The sequence below is a fragment of the Oryza sativa genome, chromosome 12, assembly GCF_034140825.1.
Source record: "Oryza sativa Japonica Group chromosome 12, ASM3414082v1".
Classification (NCBI taxonomy): domain Eukaryota; kingdom Viridiplantae; phylum Streptophyta; class Magnoliopsida; order Poales; family Poaceae; genus Oryza; species Oryza sativa.
The window spans coordinates 4,907,874-4,926,491 of record NC_089046.1 but is presented as its reverse complement, the minus strand read 5'-3'; the positions used below and the strand labels follow the sequence as shown (position 1 = coordinate 4,926,491).

General features: G+C 43.8%; 3 protein-coding genes across 3 annotated transcripts; 2 read left to right on the top strand and 1 right to left on the bottom strand.

Moving 5' to 3' along the window:
* The first annotated feature begins 271 nt into the window (after window positions 1-271).
* On the top strand, window positions 272-1,663 carry LOC4351718 (amino acid permease 3). The gene has a single exon (XM_015764066.3). The coding sequence runs from the start codon at window positions 461-463 to the stop codon at window positions 1,661-1,663; it is 1,203 nt and encodes a 400-aa protein (XP_015619552.1). The 5' UTR covers window positions 272-460.
* Window positions 1,664-4,011: 2,348 nt separating this feature from the next.
* LOC107279633 (uncharacterized) lies at window positions 4,012-4,756 on the top strand (the record flags this gene model as incomplete). The annotated part of the gene is made up of 1 exon (XM_015763680.3): window positions 4,012-4,756. A coding segment is annotated over one exon (699 nt), but the record flags the coding sequence as incomplete, so codon positions are not given.
* A 5,155-nt stretch (window positions 4,757-9,911) lies between these two features.
* LOC4351717 (amino acid permease 6) lies at window positions 9,912-13,961 on the bottom strand. Its single transcript, XM_015762818.3, has 5 exons — window positions 13,618-13,961; window positions 12,815-13,048; window positions 12,601-12,694; window positions 10,767-11,349; window positions 9,912-10,684 (listed from the first exon to the last, which is right to left on the bottom strand). Exons 1-5 carry the CDS (start codon window positions 13,673-13,675, stop codon window positions 10,247-10,249), a joined length of 1,407 nt encoding a protein of 468 aa, XP_015618304.1. The 5' UTR covers window positions 13,676-13,961; the 3' UTR covers window positions 9,912-10,246.
* Window positions 13,962-18,618: the final 4,657 nt, after the last annotated feature.

The window sequence follows — 18,618 nt, the reverse complement described above, 5'->3', positions numbered from 1 at the left end:
CCGAGCTAAAATATGCCAAATTTTATCTCCCCCAGATTGGATGAAGTTTAGGCTCCCGTCTCCGATTCAAACTCCGTTCCCGCCTCGGATATGAACGCGGCAAGTCGACTCCCCGCTCCCGCCATTTATACCGCGCTCCCGGCGGCCTCCCTTCTCCACACGCATCTCAATCTTGATCACGCCATTGCCACATCGAGAGCAGAGAGATCGCATCTTCCGTGCCAAGAACACCGGGAACGCGCTCCTGTTCGCCGCCATGGTTCAGATCGAGCCGCTCGAGGTGTCACTGGAGGCCGGCAACCAGGCGGACTCGGCGTTGCTCGACGACGACGGGCGGCCGCGCCGCACCGGCACGTTCTGGACGGCGAGCGCGCACATCATCACCGCCGTGATCGGGTCCGGGGTGCTGTCGCTGCCGTGGGCGACGGCGCAGCTCGGGTGGGTCGGCGGGCCCGCCGTGATGGTGGTGTTCGGCGGCGTCACCTACTTCACCGCCACGCTCCAGGCCGAGTGCTACCGCACCGGCGACGAGGAGACCGGCGCCCGCAACTACACCTACATCGGCGCCGTCCGCGCCATCCTCGGCGGCGCCAACGCCAAGCTCTGCGGCATCATCCAGTACGCCAACCTCGTCGGCACCGCCGTCGGCTACACCATCGCCGCCTCCATCAGCATGCAGGCCATCAAGAGGGCGGGCTGCTTCCACGCCAATGGCCACAACGTCCCGTGCCACATCTCGAGCACCCCGTACATGCTCATCTTCGGCGCCTTCGAGATCGTCTTCTCGCAGATCCCCGACTTCCACGAGATCTGGTGGCTGTCCATCGTCGCCGCCGTCATGTCCTTCACCTACTCCGGCGTCGGCCTCGGCCTCGGCATCGCCCAGACCGTCGCCGACGGCGGGTTCCGCGGCACGATCGCCGGCGTCACCAACGTCACCGCCACGCAGAAGGCGTGGCGGTCGCTGCAGGCGCTGGGCAACATCGCCTTCGCGTTCGCCTTCTCCAACGTGTACACCGAGATCCAGGACACGATCAAGGCGCCGCCGCCGTCGGAGGCGAAGGTGATGAAGCAGGCGTCGCTGCTGAGCATCGTGGCGACGTCGGTGTTCTACGCGCTGTGCGGGTGGATGGGCTACGCGGCGTTCGGCAACGCGGCGCCGGACAACCTCCTCACCGGATTCGGCTTCTTCGAGCCGTTCTGGCTCGTCGACGCCGCCAACGTCGCCATCGCCGTGCACCTCATCGGCGCCTACCAGGTGTACTGCCAGCCGGTCTTCGCCTTCGTCGAGCGCAAGGCGTCGCGCCGGTGGCCCGACAGCGGCTTCGTCAACAGCGAGCTCCGGGTGTGGCCCTTCGCCATCAGCGCGTTCCGGCTGGCGTGGCGCTCGGTGTTCGTCTGCTTCACCACCGTGGTCGCCATGGCGCTGCCCTTCTTCGGCGTCATCGTCGGCCTCCTCGGTGCCATCTCCTTCTGGCCGCTCACCGTCTACCTCCCCACGGAGATGTACATCGCGCAGCGCGGCGTGCGGCGCGGCAGCGCACTGTGGATCGGGCTCAGGGCGCTCGCCGTCGCCGGCTTCGTCGTGTCGGCCGCCGCCACCACGGGCGCCGTCGCCAACTTCGTCGGCGACTTCATGAAATTCCGTCCCTTCAGTGGATAGATCATAATAGCAGTAGCTAAGTACTATTAGTAGTAGATATATGATATATCATATATGCCACTGAATTTTATAATGGCATTATGAATTTTATGGAGAGGAAAGATTTTAGTTATCTAGTTCTCTGTAAATCTGCATTATGTTTCATTTATTCGTATGGTAATAAAATTCATTCTTAATAGAAATTCTGTTTTTCATTCTGCAACAGCGGTTCATTCTGCTAATGTGTCTGATTATGAGTAGTGTTGTTCCCACTGTCCACATGCTTTTGTAATCCAATTTTGTGCCTTTGTATAATGATTTTCAGCTTAAAGTTAAACAGGCAAGTGAACTTGAGAATTGAAGACTAATGGCTTCAAAATTCAAACAACATATAAACACAAGTAAACTTGACGACGGAAGAGTACTGCAAGTCTGCAACCAAGCCACTATATAAATTATTTTCTTCTAGTTCTATCAAAATAAATAAGTAAAATCTGCGTCAAAAAAAATAAATAAGTAAAGATCACTAATAAGTCATCCAGGGAACAGAACAGAGCATCACTTTCTTCGTGTACAGTGCAACAAGCGTGAAGCTTCACTTCTGAAACTCTGAAACTCGATGACACAATTCAGTGTCCCAGTCTCCCTGAGTAATCATACACAGATGGTATAATTAAGCTGCTGCTTCCATCTACCCTAGTTCCTAAATCGGTTTGGTTTTAATGCAATGCACATTGATCTTACAATCTTACATTGTGAATCTATGATTTCCATCAGGCACCTAGAACATTACTTCACCACATCTCTTTGAACATTAGTACCCACTGATTTTCTTGTCAGAAACTTATGACTGTAAAGGCTTAAACACAAGGGTTTGCAGAATAAACATATATTCTACAGTTATAAAGTTTGATGTTGTGCATATCTAGACTAGGTAATCACATGAGGGCTTTTATATAGTACTTCAGTGAAATGCATGGACCTGTTCTGAAAATCTGAAGGTATCCTTTGTTCAGTTCCTGCACAAGATCCTTACTATCCTGCAAGCCTGCAAGTTGTGTGTCCCTGCAAAATGAGCAGTCAGTCAGCAAGCAAGAGTTTCAGGCTGCAATCTCAATAATGAGTATGTTAACAGTCTGTAGAACTAAAGTACTAACTTCAGTTGCCATCTGTCTGATTTCAGACTTGCAGTTTTTCAGTTGGGTCTGACGCTTCAGGGTTGAAAAATAAGAAGTCCAAGTCCTGTAGTTCCATTGTTTGCCCAAGCTGCAGTAATATGTTGATCTAGTTCAGGCTTCAATTGAATTATAGACTGAATCACCATCAATGTGTTAGAGTATATGGTAGTTAGAGTCATATTAGGATAGTATTGATTTGTGTGTATGTAATCCTTCCTTATCTCCTCCCCATGTACTCCTATATATACCGCCCCCTTAAGGCTCAATACAACGTGTCCTATATTACGCGGTATACCTCTTCTTATATACTATCTAACATGGTATCAGAGCGGACGACCTAGAGCCGCCGCTCACCGCTTCCGCTGCCGTCTCCCCCGGGAGACGATCTCGCTCCCGGGGCGGGCACCGATTTTTTTTTCTCTATCGACATCGTGCTTGTCGTAAGAGAGATCAATCTCTTCGGCCAAGGCCGTTCGTCATTGTCGTCGTCAAGCAGCACAGCACTACAGTAGCCGCCGGTCTTGGGTCGCGGCCAGCACCTCGTCCTCCGCGCTCCGCCACGGCGCGCCGCCGGCGTGGCCGACGGATCCCCGCATGCATGGCTGGCGTCGCCGTCGTTGGACGCAGCAGGGTACGGGGGGACCCGTCCGGCCGTCCCCATCGTCTCCTCTTCCGCCTGGACCGCCGCCTGTGCCCACCAGGCCGGCACGACCGCCGCGACCGCGTGGGTCGGCGCCTTGGATCTCCGCTTCCGCCGCCGGCCGACTTCCTCCAGGACGCCCGCGGCCGGCCGTCTTCCTCCACGATGCCAACACCGTTCCCATCCGCTCGTCTACGTCAAGTCGATCTCTTGCTACCTTGCCTATTGTTCTTTTGACTGTCTCCTTTGCTGTGATCTTGCCGTGGTTAGCAAGTGAGGAGAGAGACAACATGGGAGCGACAAGATGGGTGCACAGGCTGGTTGACCTGGTCAAGGCCTGCATGGAGAGCTCTAGCCTCCCGACACATGGTGCTTGCTACTGCTGCTATGTATCCATTTTTTTTCCCGATCAGTGATCGGGTTTGCGTCGCCCACCGCCTCGTCGACATCTGTGCGTCTTCGACATCGGCATCGACTCTGCTTCCACTTCGTCATCTTGCCCGCGCATCATTGGCTTGATCACCCGTTCAAGCGCCCAGCTTCGATGACACCTTGCTGCCAATCGTCTTCGACTACGCATCTACGCCATCAAGCTTCGGGTTGCCGCTGCGTCGTCCCCTTGGGCCGCAGTGCCGCTGCCCGTGGTCCACACCTCCACTGGTTATTGCAGTGCTGAGAGACACCGTCCTCAGCATGGCTACATCATCGGTGGACTTCTCGCCATTGCATCGACATGGAGCTGCAGCTATGTTGTCCTCTCGGACCGCAGCTTCGCCGCTTTTGTCGTCTTCATCGCCGTTCGCGCATTGACAACCTCGTCGTCCGTACTGGTCATCGTCAGCCACTCAGGGTCTTCTTCCTCTACTTTGAGCATCGCCGCCGCATCTCCAAGCTGCCACTGTCGCCACTCTAGACCGGTGGTGCAGCTACCTCTACATGGCTACCGACGTCGCCATCCAGGCCGTTGGTCCCACTACTTCTCCTTCGTCTTCGTCCAACATGATTCATCGCCAGCGTCGTCGTATCTTTCTCGACTACACTTCGCCTTTCTCCGACAACCGCGTGCTACTCTGGCAATTCTCCCTCTACGCCGTTCTCGCGCCGCGACCGTCTTGGAGGTCTTCTCTGCTAGTCTCCTCCGACATTGGCGTATGATTCATGGTGGTCCCCTGTCTCGCCCGCGCGGTATTGGCAACACCGGCGCGCGCGTTCGTCCCGAGTTGTCCCGGGGTCTGGCAAGCCCTGTGTGACGTCTCGTCCTTCGCGGTTCGACTACATCGGCTCTTCGGCATCATCTTCCTCAACGACTGTCGCGATTATGTCACCGTCTTCGTCTCCAGCGCATCCTTGCGCACCTTGGTCCACGACGCCCTCCCGTGCGTCCACGACCACTCTACGGCGCCCCATGCGTGGCCCGCGGCTCGGCAAACTCGACATCAGCTTCCCGACTTCGGCTACATCGACCACGGCTACTCTACGCACGGCTTCATCGACCACGGCTCTCTCGGCTCCTTCAGGCTACGTCGACAATGGCATAAAGGGCTATCATCCGTGTTGAGCACTCTTGTCGGTTTCTTCTCCAGTCCAAGTGTCCGCGCTGCTCACGCTTGGACTGCGGGGGATGTTAGAGTATATGGTAGTTAGAGTCATATTAGATAGGATTGATTTGTGTGAACTCCTTTCATATCTGTAATCCTTCCTTATCTCCTCCCCATGTACTCCTATATATACCGCCCTCCTGAGGCTCAATACAACGTGTCCTATATTACGCGGTATACCTCTTCTTATATACTATCCAACACAATGTATCTGTGAAATCAAGAAAAGCAATCTGTAAGTTAATCATATGTTGATCTGGTTTTGTGATTTGTGAAGAATCTTCACTACTAATCGGTTCTGCAAAATGCAGGTTTGATTGATTCACCTTTTTTCTGTTTAGTTTCTTCTGTTCATGAAGTAATTCATAGAGAGGCCACAATTGCAATATACTGTTATGTTTCTCAGCTGCATTGTTTCATTCCTCCAAATGTGCTAGACAACTATGTGCACTCTTGAACGTCAAAAGATAAAGTTCAGAGCTTAAATCAGAATGAACAAAATTAGGGTGTTTGAACATTCATATTTGAATTCTCAGCTCGGGTCGGCATCTGCATAAAAAGGCCCAACAACTCAGCTTCTATTGTAAACCTCTTGTTTGGGCCAATGGTTACTTCTTTGTGGATGTTCCATAGCCCCCACACCGGCTAATTGTTGGATAATACTATACGAAACTAGATCAACTACTAAAAAACCCACATTTTTCTTTAAAAAAACTAAATCGTGGTTGCTCTGGGAATGCCTATATGAACTTCATTTATTCTTTTTAACTAAAAAATATGTAGTTCAGACAGAATACTAGATCAACTACTACAATAGTGAAAAAAACGGACAATATGCCACTACAATATGCCACTTTATATGTGAGGTTTCGATGAAATGCCACTCAATAGAATGCACCGGATAGAATGACTCTGTACGTTGCCCACCGGATGAAATACCACTTTGAGGAGTTTTAACCATTTTTATGTCCGAAATACCCTTGGCTATGGCAATGAAGAGAGAGGGAGAGGGGAGCACCGGGGGAGGACCGGGCGGGTGGCGCCGAAGACCTCTCCGGGAGGAGGCGGCGGCAGCGGGGGAAGGAGGACAAGGTGTTGAACGGGTTAGCGAGCGGCGGCCAGGACGACGGGGCGGAGGAAGAGGCGACGATGCGGGAGGAGGACGGGGTGGCGAGCGACGAGTGCGCTTGCCCGCGCGCTCGTACGGAGGCGGCAGCGGCGGGGGAGGGGAGGAAGAGGAGGCGACACGGGAAAGGAGGACTAGGCAGCGAGTAGCAGCGGCCGGGCAATGGCGGGGACGACGAGTCCATCTCCACCTCCGCCGCAGTGAACTTGTCCTTGTCATCACCTCTTCCTCCATCCGCCCCGTCGTCCCAGCTGCCACTTTGGTCGCCGCCACCGCCGTCTCCCGCAGCGAGGCCTTCAGCGCCGCCCATCCGGTCCTCCCCCAGTGCTCCCCTCTCCCTATCTCTTCGCAGCCACAACAAAGTATATTTCGGGCATAAAAATGGTTAAAACTCCTCAAAGTGGTATTTCATCCGTTAGGCAACGTACTGAGTAGCATTTTATTTGGTGCATTCTATTGAGTGGCATTTCATCGAAACCCCACGTATAGAGTGGCATATTGTCCGTTTTCTCCTGCAATAATATTTCCCCGAAAAAAAACTGCTGCAATAGTATAGATAATTTTAAATTATTATATTTACTTGTTTTGGGAATGCCTCTGAGAAACTATATGTCTTTTAATTTGATTGAGAAGAAAAATATGTCTTTTAGTTTGTTAAAGTGCAAATTTTCAGCTTTAACCTTGGCATTTTTTTTTACTGAAAATCATCAGATGCTGTATTGTTCAACCTTGGCATTTTTTGATGGAAAACTGAGAGAAAGCTCCCCTGAAATAACAAAAGGACAAGAAGAGGGTCAAGATCGGATGAATCTCGCGATGCCATCAACAATCAAAAGGCAAGAACAAGAAAAAAATAATACTCATGGTGAAAGGAGATATATATGTGCTTTCTGTGCAAGGTGCTCTACATTATTAGGCCTTTTGTTCAGATGAGAAGCCTCACGCAACAAAAAGCCATGGCCTCTTTCATTTGGCCTTTGGGTGACAAGCAAGTTTTGGCAAACTTTTTTCACCAGTGGATAAGGATGTATTTCTGGAGCTACCGTCCAGGGAAAATATACTAACAATTTGCAAATGTAACTTTCTTACAAAAAGAGGGGAAAAATACAGAATGTGCTCATCTCATCTTCAAGCAAAAGGTAAAATTGACTATTATGCATAGCATGTAGTTCATGCAACTTCTTCAGGAATGGCGTCCTTTCCTCTCAGTAAGAGGCATGTACATGTCCTTGTTTTCTTTTGTCTCTGCTGCCTTTTTGCATAATTTGTCACCCTCTTGACCTGTGATTTCAAGATATGAAAAGGAAATGAAGCTCAAAAAACTGCCTATTATGCTACAACAGGCTGAAGCTAGTTATCAGGCTAATAACCTGCATAGTTTTTCAGAGTTTTGCTGCGTAATTTTCATGGGCATTTAAACTTGGGAGTCATGCATTAATCTCTCTTTATTTGCAACTGATTGATTTCAGAAGTGCTAATATACCAACATTAATTATATATAGGCTTGTTGTGGTGGGAAACTATTTTGATCCCTCGACAGAATGTAACCCTCATTATTTGCATGTCATTCAAATGATTATGAAAAAAATTGAAAAAAATTAAGAAGATGTATTAACATGTGATATATCACTCCACAAACATGCAAGTTCAAATTCAACTTCTACATCTCGCAACGAAAAAAACAAATTAAACTGCAGCTAGTTAATGTATATTCATAGTCAAATTTGTTTTTTTCGTTACGAGATATGGAAATTGAATTTGAACTTGCATGTTTGTGGAGTGATATATCACATGTTAATACATCTTCACAAATATTTTTAATTTTTTCATAACTATTTAAGTGACATGCAAACAACGAGGGACATCCCCTCGAGGGATTAAAATCCACTCCCTTGTTGTGGTTGTGAAAGTACTACCACCCGTTTTTAATAGAGGATGACATTGACTTTTTGACATGGGTACGTTTGTCTATTCATGTTATTCAAAAAAAATTACATAATAATACTTTTTTGCTTTATCATTAAAGGTAATATAATTTAAGCCAACTTATATTTCAGCATACTTGTATTTAATAAGACAAATGATCAAAAGTGTGTAAAAATGTCAATACCCTTATCTATTAAAAACTGGAGGGAGTATATTAGACAGATGGAAGATGATACATAATTCAGTTAAATGTTCGTTTCTGAAAATGAAAAGGTTCAAAGATTTTATAAGCGTATCTTAGGTATATTCCACGCAAATTTACAACTTATGTTTGTGACACTGAAAATACATTCTATATGAAATTTGTTGCAAAGTGCAACTAAGCTTCTATATAAGCATAAGAGTATAACATTGAACTAAACTAAATATCAATTTTACGAAGTGAGCATAGCTCAACTTGCTAGGTTCTTGCTGGTGGGATCTGTTCACTCATATTCAAGTCTTAGATTTGGCGCGGATGCTTGTATTTGTGGTCAATTATTCTTTCAGTTGTAAGCAACGTACTCGGTAACTTCGTGAATCTCAAGATATCTTGCCATGTCTTCGGAGGTAGTTATAGAGATATATGGTGAGTGTGTGCATGTTTATATGAACGCCTGCATCTGTAGTTCGTTTCAAAAAAATAATACCTATTTCCACATTTCTAATTTTCAAATAATGCATACCCACAAATTCTCATTAGCTACAAATTCTGTAAACCATAACGTGTGCATGTTAAATATAATTCCCATGTTAACCTCTCTTAATTAGTTAAAGCTCCATCTGGCATCTTATGAATTCAATTAGCTAGCCACGTATGTGTCAATGACAGGTGGGCCTAACCCAACTAGATACGCACATGCATGTCATTCTCCTTCAAGTAAGATCGAAGATACGTAAAAGATGAAGGGGGGTCCCACATATCAAAGCAGTACTAGAGCAGAACAAGTCTTCAGAAAAGTGGTGATGCATGCAACCATTTTGGATGAACACACACAGATACAGAATGCAATTAGTGGGCACTCGTTGTTCCATCTGAATTTCGATGTGCACACTGACAGACAGAAGCGACACTACTGACAGTGAGAGCCATGCACTAATTCACCACACACACATCAGCAATTCATCATGTATCGCACCTGCAGGATGAATCATGAATGAACCCTCTAAGCTACTTTATCATGTGCCAACTTAGTTGGGATCCAATACTGAGAATTAGCATGCATTGTATGGGTGGTTGATGATGACCATGATATATATGCATCTGAATATGTCTGCTTGTTCCCTCCAGGGCTCAGCAAATGAGGCAAATTGAGGACAATATTCTTCTGCATCATCAGTTTGTTCAGTGCCTAAGTATGTACTATGTGGTGTGAAGCAATCACCTTTTGCTTAAAGAGTAGTAGATGACATGTGTAATGGAAGCACACACATATAATGGAATGGAAAGAAACTTGGTTGTACCAAGCAATCATGACCACATTCTAGAGAAGAGATGATTCCTGAATCAACTAAGTAGAACAATTAGTGGTCATGGCAATAATGCAATATGTGCATAGTTTTGTGCAAATGGCAGAAATTACACTATCTTTGGAGATGATAGTGAGGAGCTACTTGAAGGCCACAAACCACAAGTCGAGATAGTTTACAGAGATCGATGGATGCACTAATTAAGTTCTTGCATGCCTTTTGGGACACATTAATCTGATTAATTATATTACTCCTTGATCAGGATGTAAAAGAAAGAAAATGACATGCATGATTAATTAATTTTGGCGAATAATTATTTTCTTTCTTGCATTGCTCATCCTCAACACGATGAATTACATGTTTTCTAGTTACTCCAAGATCAAAATTAAGCCCAAATTAACCAGCAGCAAGAAAAATTAACCAACCTCAGTACATTGAGATCGATCAATCATTCACCAAAAAAAAAACAGAGAGAAAGAAATTAGAAACAAAATGAGGCCACAGCTCTAGCTAGGCAGCTCCCTGATGGCTGATGGTGCTTGTTGCTGAGCTAACAACTAGATCATCGATCATTAATTAACTGAATAATTTAACCACTTAATAAGCGATCAAATTAATGATCATCGATCAGTTGACAGTCTTGAAGGGTGCAGCAGCCTTGAGGTTGTGGACGATGTCCTGGACGGAGCCGATGCTGGCGGCGATGGAGATGAGGAGGCAGACGAAGCTCATGGCCTGCAGCGACCACCACCGCGGCTCGCCGCGGCGGATGCCGAGGCGGGCGACGTGCATGCTCACCGGGAAGTAGACGGAGAGCGGCCAGAAGCCGAGCGCCCCGATGAGGCCCAGCACGGCGTTGAAGAAGGGGAGGAGCATCGCCACCAGCGTGGTGAACATGATGATGATCGTCCGCAGCACCAGCTTCAGCGGCGCCACCGCCACCGTCGCCGCCGGCCACCACCTCCCCGGCACCCTCACGTAGTAGGTCGCGTTGATGAACTTGGCGTCCGGCCACTGGCACGCCACGTAGCTCTCCAGCCTCGCGAAGATCGGCTGCGCGAACACCTGCAGCAAATTATCAAACATAAGATCATCGTCGATCGCCGCCCGCCATTAACGAGGAAGTGAGACGATGATGGGTAATTACTTGGTAGGCGCCGATGAGGTGGACGATGACGCAGATGTTGGCGATGTCGACGAGCCAGAAGGGCTCGTAGAAGGCGAAGCCGGTGAGGATGTTGCCGGGGGCGTCGTTGCCGAAGGCGGCGTAGCCGGTGCAGCCGAGGAGGAGGTAGAAGACGGTGGTCATGGAGAGGCCGTAGAAGGAGGCCCTCTTCATGGTCTTGTTCTCCGCCGGCGGCGAGCGGAGCGTGTCCTGGATCTCGATGAGGACGTCGGCGAAGGTGTAGGAGAAGGCGATGTTGCCGAGGGCGAGGAGGACGTTGAAGGCCTTGTCGCGGGGGAAGTCGAGGTCGGCGCCGGCGAGGGTGCCGCGGACGGCGCCGCCGTGGGAGGCCCACTTGGCGGCGCAGAGGCCGAGGCTGATGAAGGAGTAGCCGAAGGAGGTGGCGACGGCGACGACGGAGAGCCAGGCGATGTTGTGGAGGGAGGGGAGCTGGGAGAGGAGGAGCTGGAAGACGCCGAACACCACCATGTACGTGCTCCCCGACGCGCCGCAGTCGCCGGCGCCGTACCCTTCCCGGTGGAAGCAGTTCACCCGCTTCACCGCTCTGCATCCATCCATTAATTAATCAATTACTCTCTATATTATAAGTTATTTTTACTTTGATCAAAGTCAAACTACTTAAATTTAACCAAATTTATGGACAAATATAGTGATATATATTTGTAACATCAAATTAATTTTATTAAATCTATAATTGACAATATTGTTATAATATATTTGTCTTGGATGAAAAATGTTGTTCTGACTAAAGTTAAAACGACTTATAGTCTAAAACGGAGGGAGTAATCTTTAATTAGACGTGTATTAATGCTTCGATCTAGTATCTCAACATTAATTCACTAGTATAGGAACTCAAAATATTATTTGTAAAAATTAATTCACTAACCACAATACTATTTCTCGATGTTACTGCCAAACATGGCATTTAGGGGGGAGGGGGGTTGTTAAAACTTTTGAAATTCTGGCCGTCAATTTTATAATAAAGGTAAGTTTATAAAATTTTGATATGTTTATAATATTATAAGAATATTTTTGGAGCTAAGTTTATGGATATCATTTCTTTAATCTAAATATTTTAGAAATCATTAATAGTAGCAATTGAATGTTATTCTAAATATTGGATAGAGTAATAATTCTCTAATCACAAGATTAGTTTTACAATTAAGAGCTATATGAGTAGTTAGGAAATTGCAACAGTGACAAGTGTGCATGCATGTGTGAGTGTCACGCCAGATACGTGCATGCAACCGTACGTACGTGCAGAATGTGCTAATTAACCAACCAAGATGTGTCACGCATTAAGCGTGTTAATTTGCATCCAAAATCGATCGTTGATGCTTGCAAGGGATTCTCCTCGTTTCAGGGCGAAGTTATGCTCGTAGACTGGATAATTAAAGTAGCCTAATTAATATAATCTAATCAGCTATATGTAGGCTGCTAATTAAAGCCACATACTCTGCCACCTTTTTCGGTGCACTTTTACTACTGTCTGATTTGTCGACTACGTTTTCGATCCCGACAAAGTTTAGGAGGATGTGAGCACGAACGCACCATGGAAAAAAAAGTTAAAGCGATATTAAATCAAGATCTTAATCATGCCAGGTCACTGTAATTATTCAAGTTCTAATGTGCACTGATTAGTTAATTTGCCCCAAGTTTGATGTATATACGCATGCACGTACTCCACGGACGTACGTAAAATAAGTTCAATTTCCATTCGTTTATATATGATGATTGGTGAATCTAATTGAAGGGCACGAGCATATATACTTAACATTGGCAATTAGCAACTTACATCATGCTTGCACTCGCTGTGATGGTGTACCCGACAAGTGTACCCCACAGGTTGACATACTGCGCACACCCACACAACATCACGTTCTTCGGCCCTAAAACACATGAGAAAATTGACGTATATATCACCGTTAAGACACTTTTTAACTCGTGGTACCTTCTTATAGATCGTAAAAATACAATAATATTATTATAATGATATATATATATTATACCGAGGTAGCAGCGAACGGCGTCGATGTACTCGCGGTTGGCGGTGCCGGTGACGGGGTCGGGGTAGCGGTAGCAATTGGCGAGGAGGGTAGATGTGTAGTAAGTGACACATGAGAAGCCAACGAGGACGAGGGGCCCCACCACCCACCCCAGCTGCGCCACCGTCCACGCCAGCGCCAGCACGCCGGAGCCGACCACCGCCGCCACGATGTGCGACGTCGCCGTCCACACCGTCCCTGATCATCACCATCATCATCATCATCATCATCTCATATCAACCCAATGCAGAGAGCTCAAGTAAACACACTTGCAATTACTGTCAAAATTTCCTTGTGATTGAGATGACGACAAGTAGGGGCAGATCGATTTAATTTGACAGTAATTAAGACTGGGTGGTTTTTAGTTAGAAGCTAAAAAGGTAGATGAATGATGTGAGTATGTATTGGTCCTGTGTGCTTCGCATATGCATGGACCATGTTTTGAACTGCAGCTTTCAAACATCCTGCATCATTTATGCATGTCACTCTGCTAACAGAAAAGGTTGTCCCCTAGCTCCCCTCTTAACATTCTGTTATGTTGTGCAAAGCAAAAGGCATGCATGCATGACAACCCCCACACATGCATGTCTCACAATCAAATGCAAAGACCTTCTAAAAGCCTTCGAGGAAAAAACATAGAGAGATGAGCATGGGTTCAGACAGTAGTTATTTGAATAAACTTTTGACAATTAATTGGGCACTTCTGAATATTACATCAATCAATTAGGTGCAAAGTAAACTAGCTATTGATCATCATGTACACATACCTTGTCTCTCATGATCATCAACTGCTTCAGCATCATACACTACTGCTCTCCTGTCCATTGTTTCTCTCTCTATCTCTCTCTTTCTCCTAGCTAGCTACTACTACACTCTTCTCTCTCCCTTCTCTAGAGAATGAGTGTGCAAGGGTGAGTGCCAGCCGATGCACAAGCCACCCAAATATATATAGCTCAGGAAAAGCAAAGAACTGGTAGCTCATCTATTTTTCTCCTCATTAAAACTGTAGCAGAAATAGAAAGGAAAAGGCCAGTGAATAATTAGCAAAGTTAGGGGAAGATTTGGGGTGATGTCTCAATCGACCTTTATCAGCGTATGTGTACGTAGATCTAGCTTTTAATTATTGAGGGGGCACATATATATGTATGAGTATGAGTGAGTGAGTGAATGAAGAGAATGCAGGTTGCTTATTTGATTGGTTGATCATCCTATAGCTAGCTAGCTCAATTGGTATATTTGTCGTATTTGCGATATATATAGATAGGAGTAGAAGTTATATATGATCGATGGACCGTTTGCTCTTGAATATATGGTCTTAAAGTTGTTTTATTGTTCGATGCAAGCATGTGCTAGCTGGGGTAGTTTCTATCCTCTCTCCAAAAGGAAACTTTATTGAGTTTCAAGCTATTGAAACACCATTTAATTTGTAACTGAAAATGATTAAGATCTTTACAGTTTCCCTCTTTTGTAGAGAGTGTAGAGACTCTGATTTCGTTGCGTGTTGCCTACTATATCCTAAGATAGGCTATGATTCAGAAAGTAACTTCCATAATGTCGTTTTAATGATGTAAAAAAACAAGTGAATTGATGCCCTTACGCGCATTGCAAATAATAAACATTGTTTTCATACATCCCATCCATATTTTACCTTTCTCTCTGTTTTCTTTTTCAGGAGATAAGGTGAAACTTATCACTGTTAAAGTTTTTTAAAAAAGGCATCTCACAGATATGTACTTGTCAGGCTTTGCAGTTGGTTCAAAAGAAAATACCAAAGGAAAAACATATGTCCACCTTGCCTAGCTAGAACAAACTTCTGATGGCAAAGAATAAAACCAAGAAGATCAACATATTCTCGATTAGCACCACTTTCGGAAAGGATTCTTCTTCCAGCAACAGAAGAACATGCATGTATATATGGCTTCCATTATAAATTGAAACAACTTGTAGGCATACTAAATATTCGTTTCGGAACCAATATGAAAAAAAAAAGCAATTTTTTTAATCAAATTAAGCATGTGAATGGTACTCGATCAGTTGTCAGATATCTACCTCAAGAAAGAAAACAAGTTGAAGTTTAATTTTATAGCAAGCCTATGGGTTCCAAGAGCACTAACAATTGATTTAATTTGGAAGTGTCTTTTTGTGGGATATGCTTATATCTTTAACAAGGCTTTTTTTTACTACCTCCATCCCAAAATAAGTGCAGCCATAGATATTCGTATCCAGCGTTTTGACCGTCCGTCTTATTTAAAAATTTTATGAAAAAAATTAAAAATATTAATCACACATAAAGTACTATTCATGTATTATCATCTAATAACAATAAAAATACTAATCATAATTGTTTTTCAAATAAGACGAACGGTCAAACGTTGAGCATGAACAATGTTAAAACTGTACTTATTTTGGGACGGAGGGAGTACTGATGATACTTTTCACTAGGTGTGTTCTGTATGTAAAAATTGATCCGATTCACACTCCAGTGCACATTACTTGAGAAGTGTGTACGGCCATGTATGGTTATGAATATGAACACACACTTAATTAATAAGTTGAGGATTCTAATTTTCAAATATCTCCAACAAATTAAATTTTATCTTTGTTTTGAACACATTTTTTATTGATTTTGGTACTTTAGTTTGTCTTATAACTTGTACATCAATTCATTAGTTTCAACCATGTTCCTCCAAATAAATGGGATAGCACCATATATGAAGTTCATTAATATGATTTATCTCTAATTAGTTTGAGTCCCACTATTTACACGCTATGTGGGCTCATTTGTGGACCTGAGAATCATGCATGACTGCATGCTCCTTGCTGACTCGTTAACCAACCGAAATCCTTTGAAAAAGTGGATATAGCAGTAAAAAAAATGTATGTGGATATTGCTAGCATATTATTTTTTACGGATATTTTCTTATGTTAATATATTCATTAAACAAATTATTGTATACTTTTTATATAATATACAGTAAAATTTAATCTATTTTCAGGGGAAAAATAATCTCAAAGTTAGCTTATTTCTAATTAAGATCCCAACAAACTTAACTTTTGATACATAATTAAGCAACAAGCACAGATCATCATAGATATGATCTGCATCATATATATCATGGAGTATCAACAGCTTATATCATCAACATACACAGGGATATTCTTCCATCACTAACTCTCTGGAGACCTGACTGGGGAATCTGGTTTTCCTTTATATACAAATTAAAGGGAACTGGAAATTTTAAATCTGGCCGACAAGACACGATTGTTTATATTACACAGAAGACTCATTAATTTTACACAAATCATCCTACAAGGGAAGGAAAAAAGGAAGTCTAAGTCTATGACACGACCTATGTGCGATCCACTCAGTATGGCACTATCTCTGCCAAGAGAACACAAATAGAATAATCAGAAATTACTACATCATGTAATTGGTTTTAGACATCCTTAATTATCTTTTATTAGTTTGTGGCGGCAGTTATGTGTTAATCTAGATAAGTAGAGATAGTGAAATCATTTTAAGGGCTAAATGTGAATGCTGGCGTTATAGGAATAGCTACTAGACATCATATCACGTATGATATTGTGAATGCTCATTAGGCAAATATAAGCAAACGAATATATCTAAATTAAAAAGAAAAACTGACATGACAATTAAGCAAACGCACCCCAATAAGAAGAATCAATTCTAGGATTAGTGCATAACTGACATGGAAACCATTCAATAATTTAATCAGCGTAGACTTGCTTAGTCTAGCTTAGAGAGCCTTATCAGAACCTTATAAGCTACTCCCTCCGTCCCATAATATAAGGGATTTTGAGTTTTTGCTTGCAACGTTTGACCACTCGTCTTATTCAATTTTTTTTGAAATTATTATTAATTTTATTTGTGACTTACTTTATTATCTACAGTACTTTAAGCACAATTTTTCATTTTTTATATTTGCAAAAAAAATTTGAATAAGACGAGTGGTCAAACGTTGTAAGCAAAAACTCAAAATCCCTTATACTGTGGGACAGAGGGAGTAGCAACTTATTTTATTTAAACCGCACATATCAATATATATTAAGCCAAGTAGCTACCCAGCCGTTGGATAAGCACATAAAATCTTTTAGGTTTAAAACAACTGGAATTTGCCCTTAATTAGCAAATTAACCAAGTGGTTTTATGTCAGATCAAGTTCGTATTGGTAATTTTACTGTTTACAAACTTTATTTCGAAATAATCCACTAAATTATGCCAAATTAATATTTTATTAAAGTGGTTGACTATATCTAAAACTTCAGAGAAATATATGCCATAGTTCATTTTGTAATCTTATTACTAGTATATATAATTGGTAGGCTTAGCTCAGGAAAACAAAATCGTATAGTACAACTGGTAGCTTGACCTCCTGATGGTCAATATATATGTACCAAGTCAAGCACAGTCAAAAGCAAAAATTGACCACTGTTGACTCTACCTCACTAAAACCAAGCCTGTCGCACACCTTGCCAAATTGGTTAATTTCTTCAAACTTCCTACAATCCACAAAATCATGCAAGCTCACCATTTGACAAGTTCAATTCGGCCATATTTTGGAGAATAGAAAAGCTAGAACCGAAATAAATCAAATTACCACCCCTTTTTTCAGGCATGATCCTGGGTAGGTTACACGTAACCATGAAGGCTACAAGGCCGGATGGATACCAATAATGGGAAAATGAAATAAATGATTCGGTGCAGTCTGCGCTGGAAGCCTTGTGAACAAACTCCCTTTCTTGACAAGTCCTCCACTGCCATTTGTTATTGAGCAATCCCTGTTAGTGATCTGCAAACTACTGTATACACCCCCATCACTACTTTGCTTAAAACAAACACATACATTGACACTTGATTAGGGATTAAAAAACTAAGTCATGGTGGACTTAAACACTGACCTTTTCTTTTCATTCCTGAAGTTTACATTTAGAAAATTCAAAGTGGATTCGTCCCTACAATTGCTATGACATGATAATATTTTACCACTCCCACACATTCAGACTCTACTAGTGTAATCGATATCCGACACGGAAGTGCTTTTAATAGGAAATCAATGAAGAGATTTGTTATTACTCCCTCTATATAAAAATCCAAGACACTTATTTTGTCACCAAGATAAAGGATGAATTAACTCATCCTCTATGGACAAAACCAATTAACTATATACATACATACAACTAATGAGTATTAAGATAATTGTTTAGGTTTCGATCAACAATTTAATTTAGTACTTTAAAAACATGTTTCCATTTCTCTCTCTTAATAAGTGTGCGTTAAAGTGAGCACACTCGTGAATATGTGCGTATACGTCTTGTGCGTGTTCATTTTTCTTGTAATGAATAACTAAATATGTACTATGTTTTGTGGCACCAAATCATTTTGCACTACCAAAGCTTAAACTGATTACAAGGTACAGCCAGCCAACACATTCCTGAATTTCATTTTCCTTTTGAATGAAAGCTTACACTACTATGCTGGACTTTGCAAGGAAAGCGTACTTGGCGGTAGGCGCTTTCAGGGATGAGGGGGTGGGACCCCGGTAGATGCGCCAATGGGAGACCGCTTCGGTCCACTTTGATTTTGTTTAAAGATTCGTGCTCCTTTAATCCGTATCAATCTAGCCCCCTTTTGCTCAGGCAAATGCCTGGTCGTAGTTGTTTTACCGGCCACTTGCTTGACAGGTTTGCACAGACGTCAAGGCTCTGCCGACTCGCCTTTGCCTCCTTTGGTTGGTGCCATTCTGACA

Coding starts and splice junctions, on each gene's coding strand:
- LOC4351718 (XM_015764066.3), top strand. CDS start 461: ATGGTGGTGTTCGGCGGCGTCACCTACTTCACCGCCACGCTCCAGGCC.
- LOC4351717 (XM_015762818.3), bottom strand. CDS start 13,675: ATGGACAGGAGAGCAGTAGTGTATGATGCTGAAGCAGTTGATGATCAT. Junction 13,049..13,617: donor TGATGATCATGAGAGACAAG/GTATGTGTACAT, acceptor GGTGATGATCAG/GGACGGTGTGGACGGCGACG. Junction 10,685..10,766: donor ACCTCATCGGCGCCTACCAA/GTAATTACCCAT, acceptor AATTTGCTGCAG/GTGTTCGCGCAGCCGATCTT.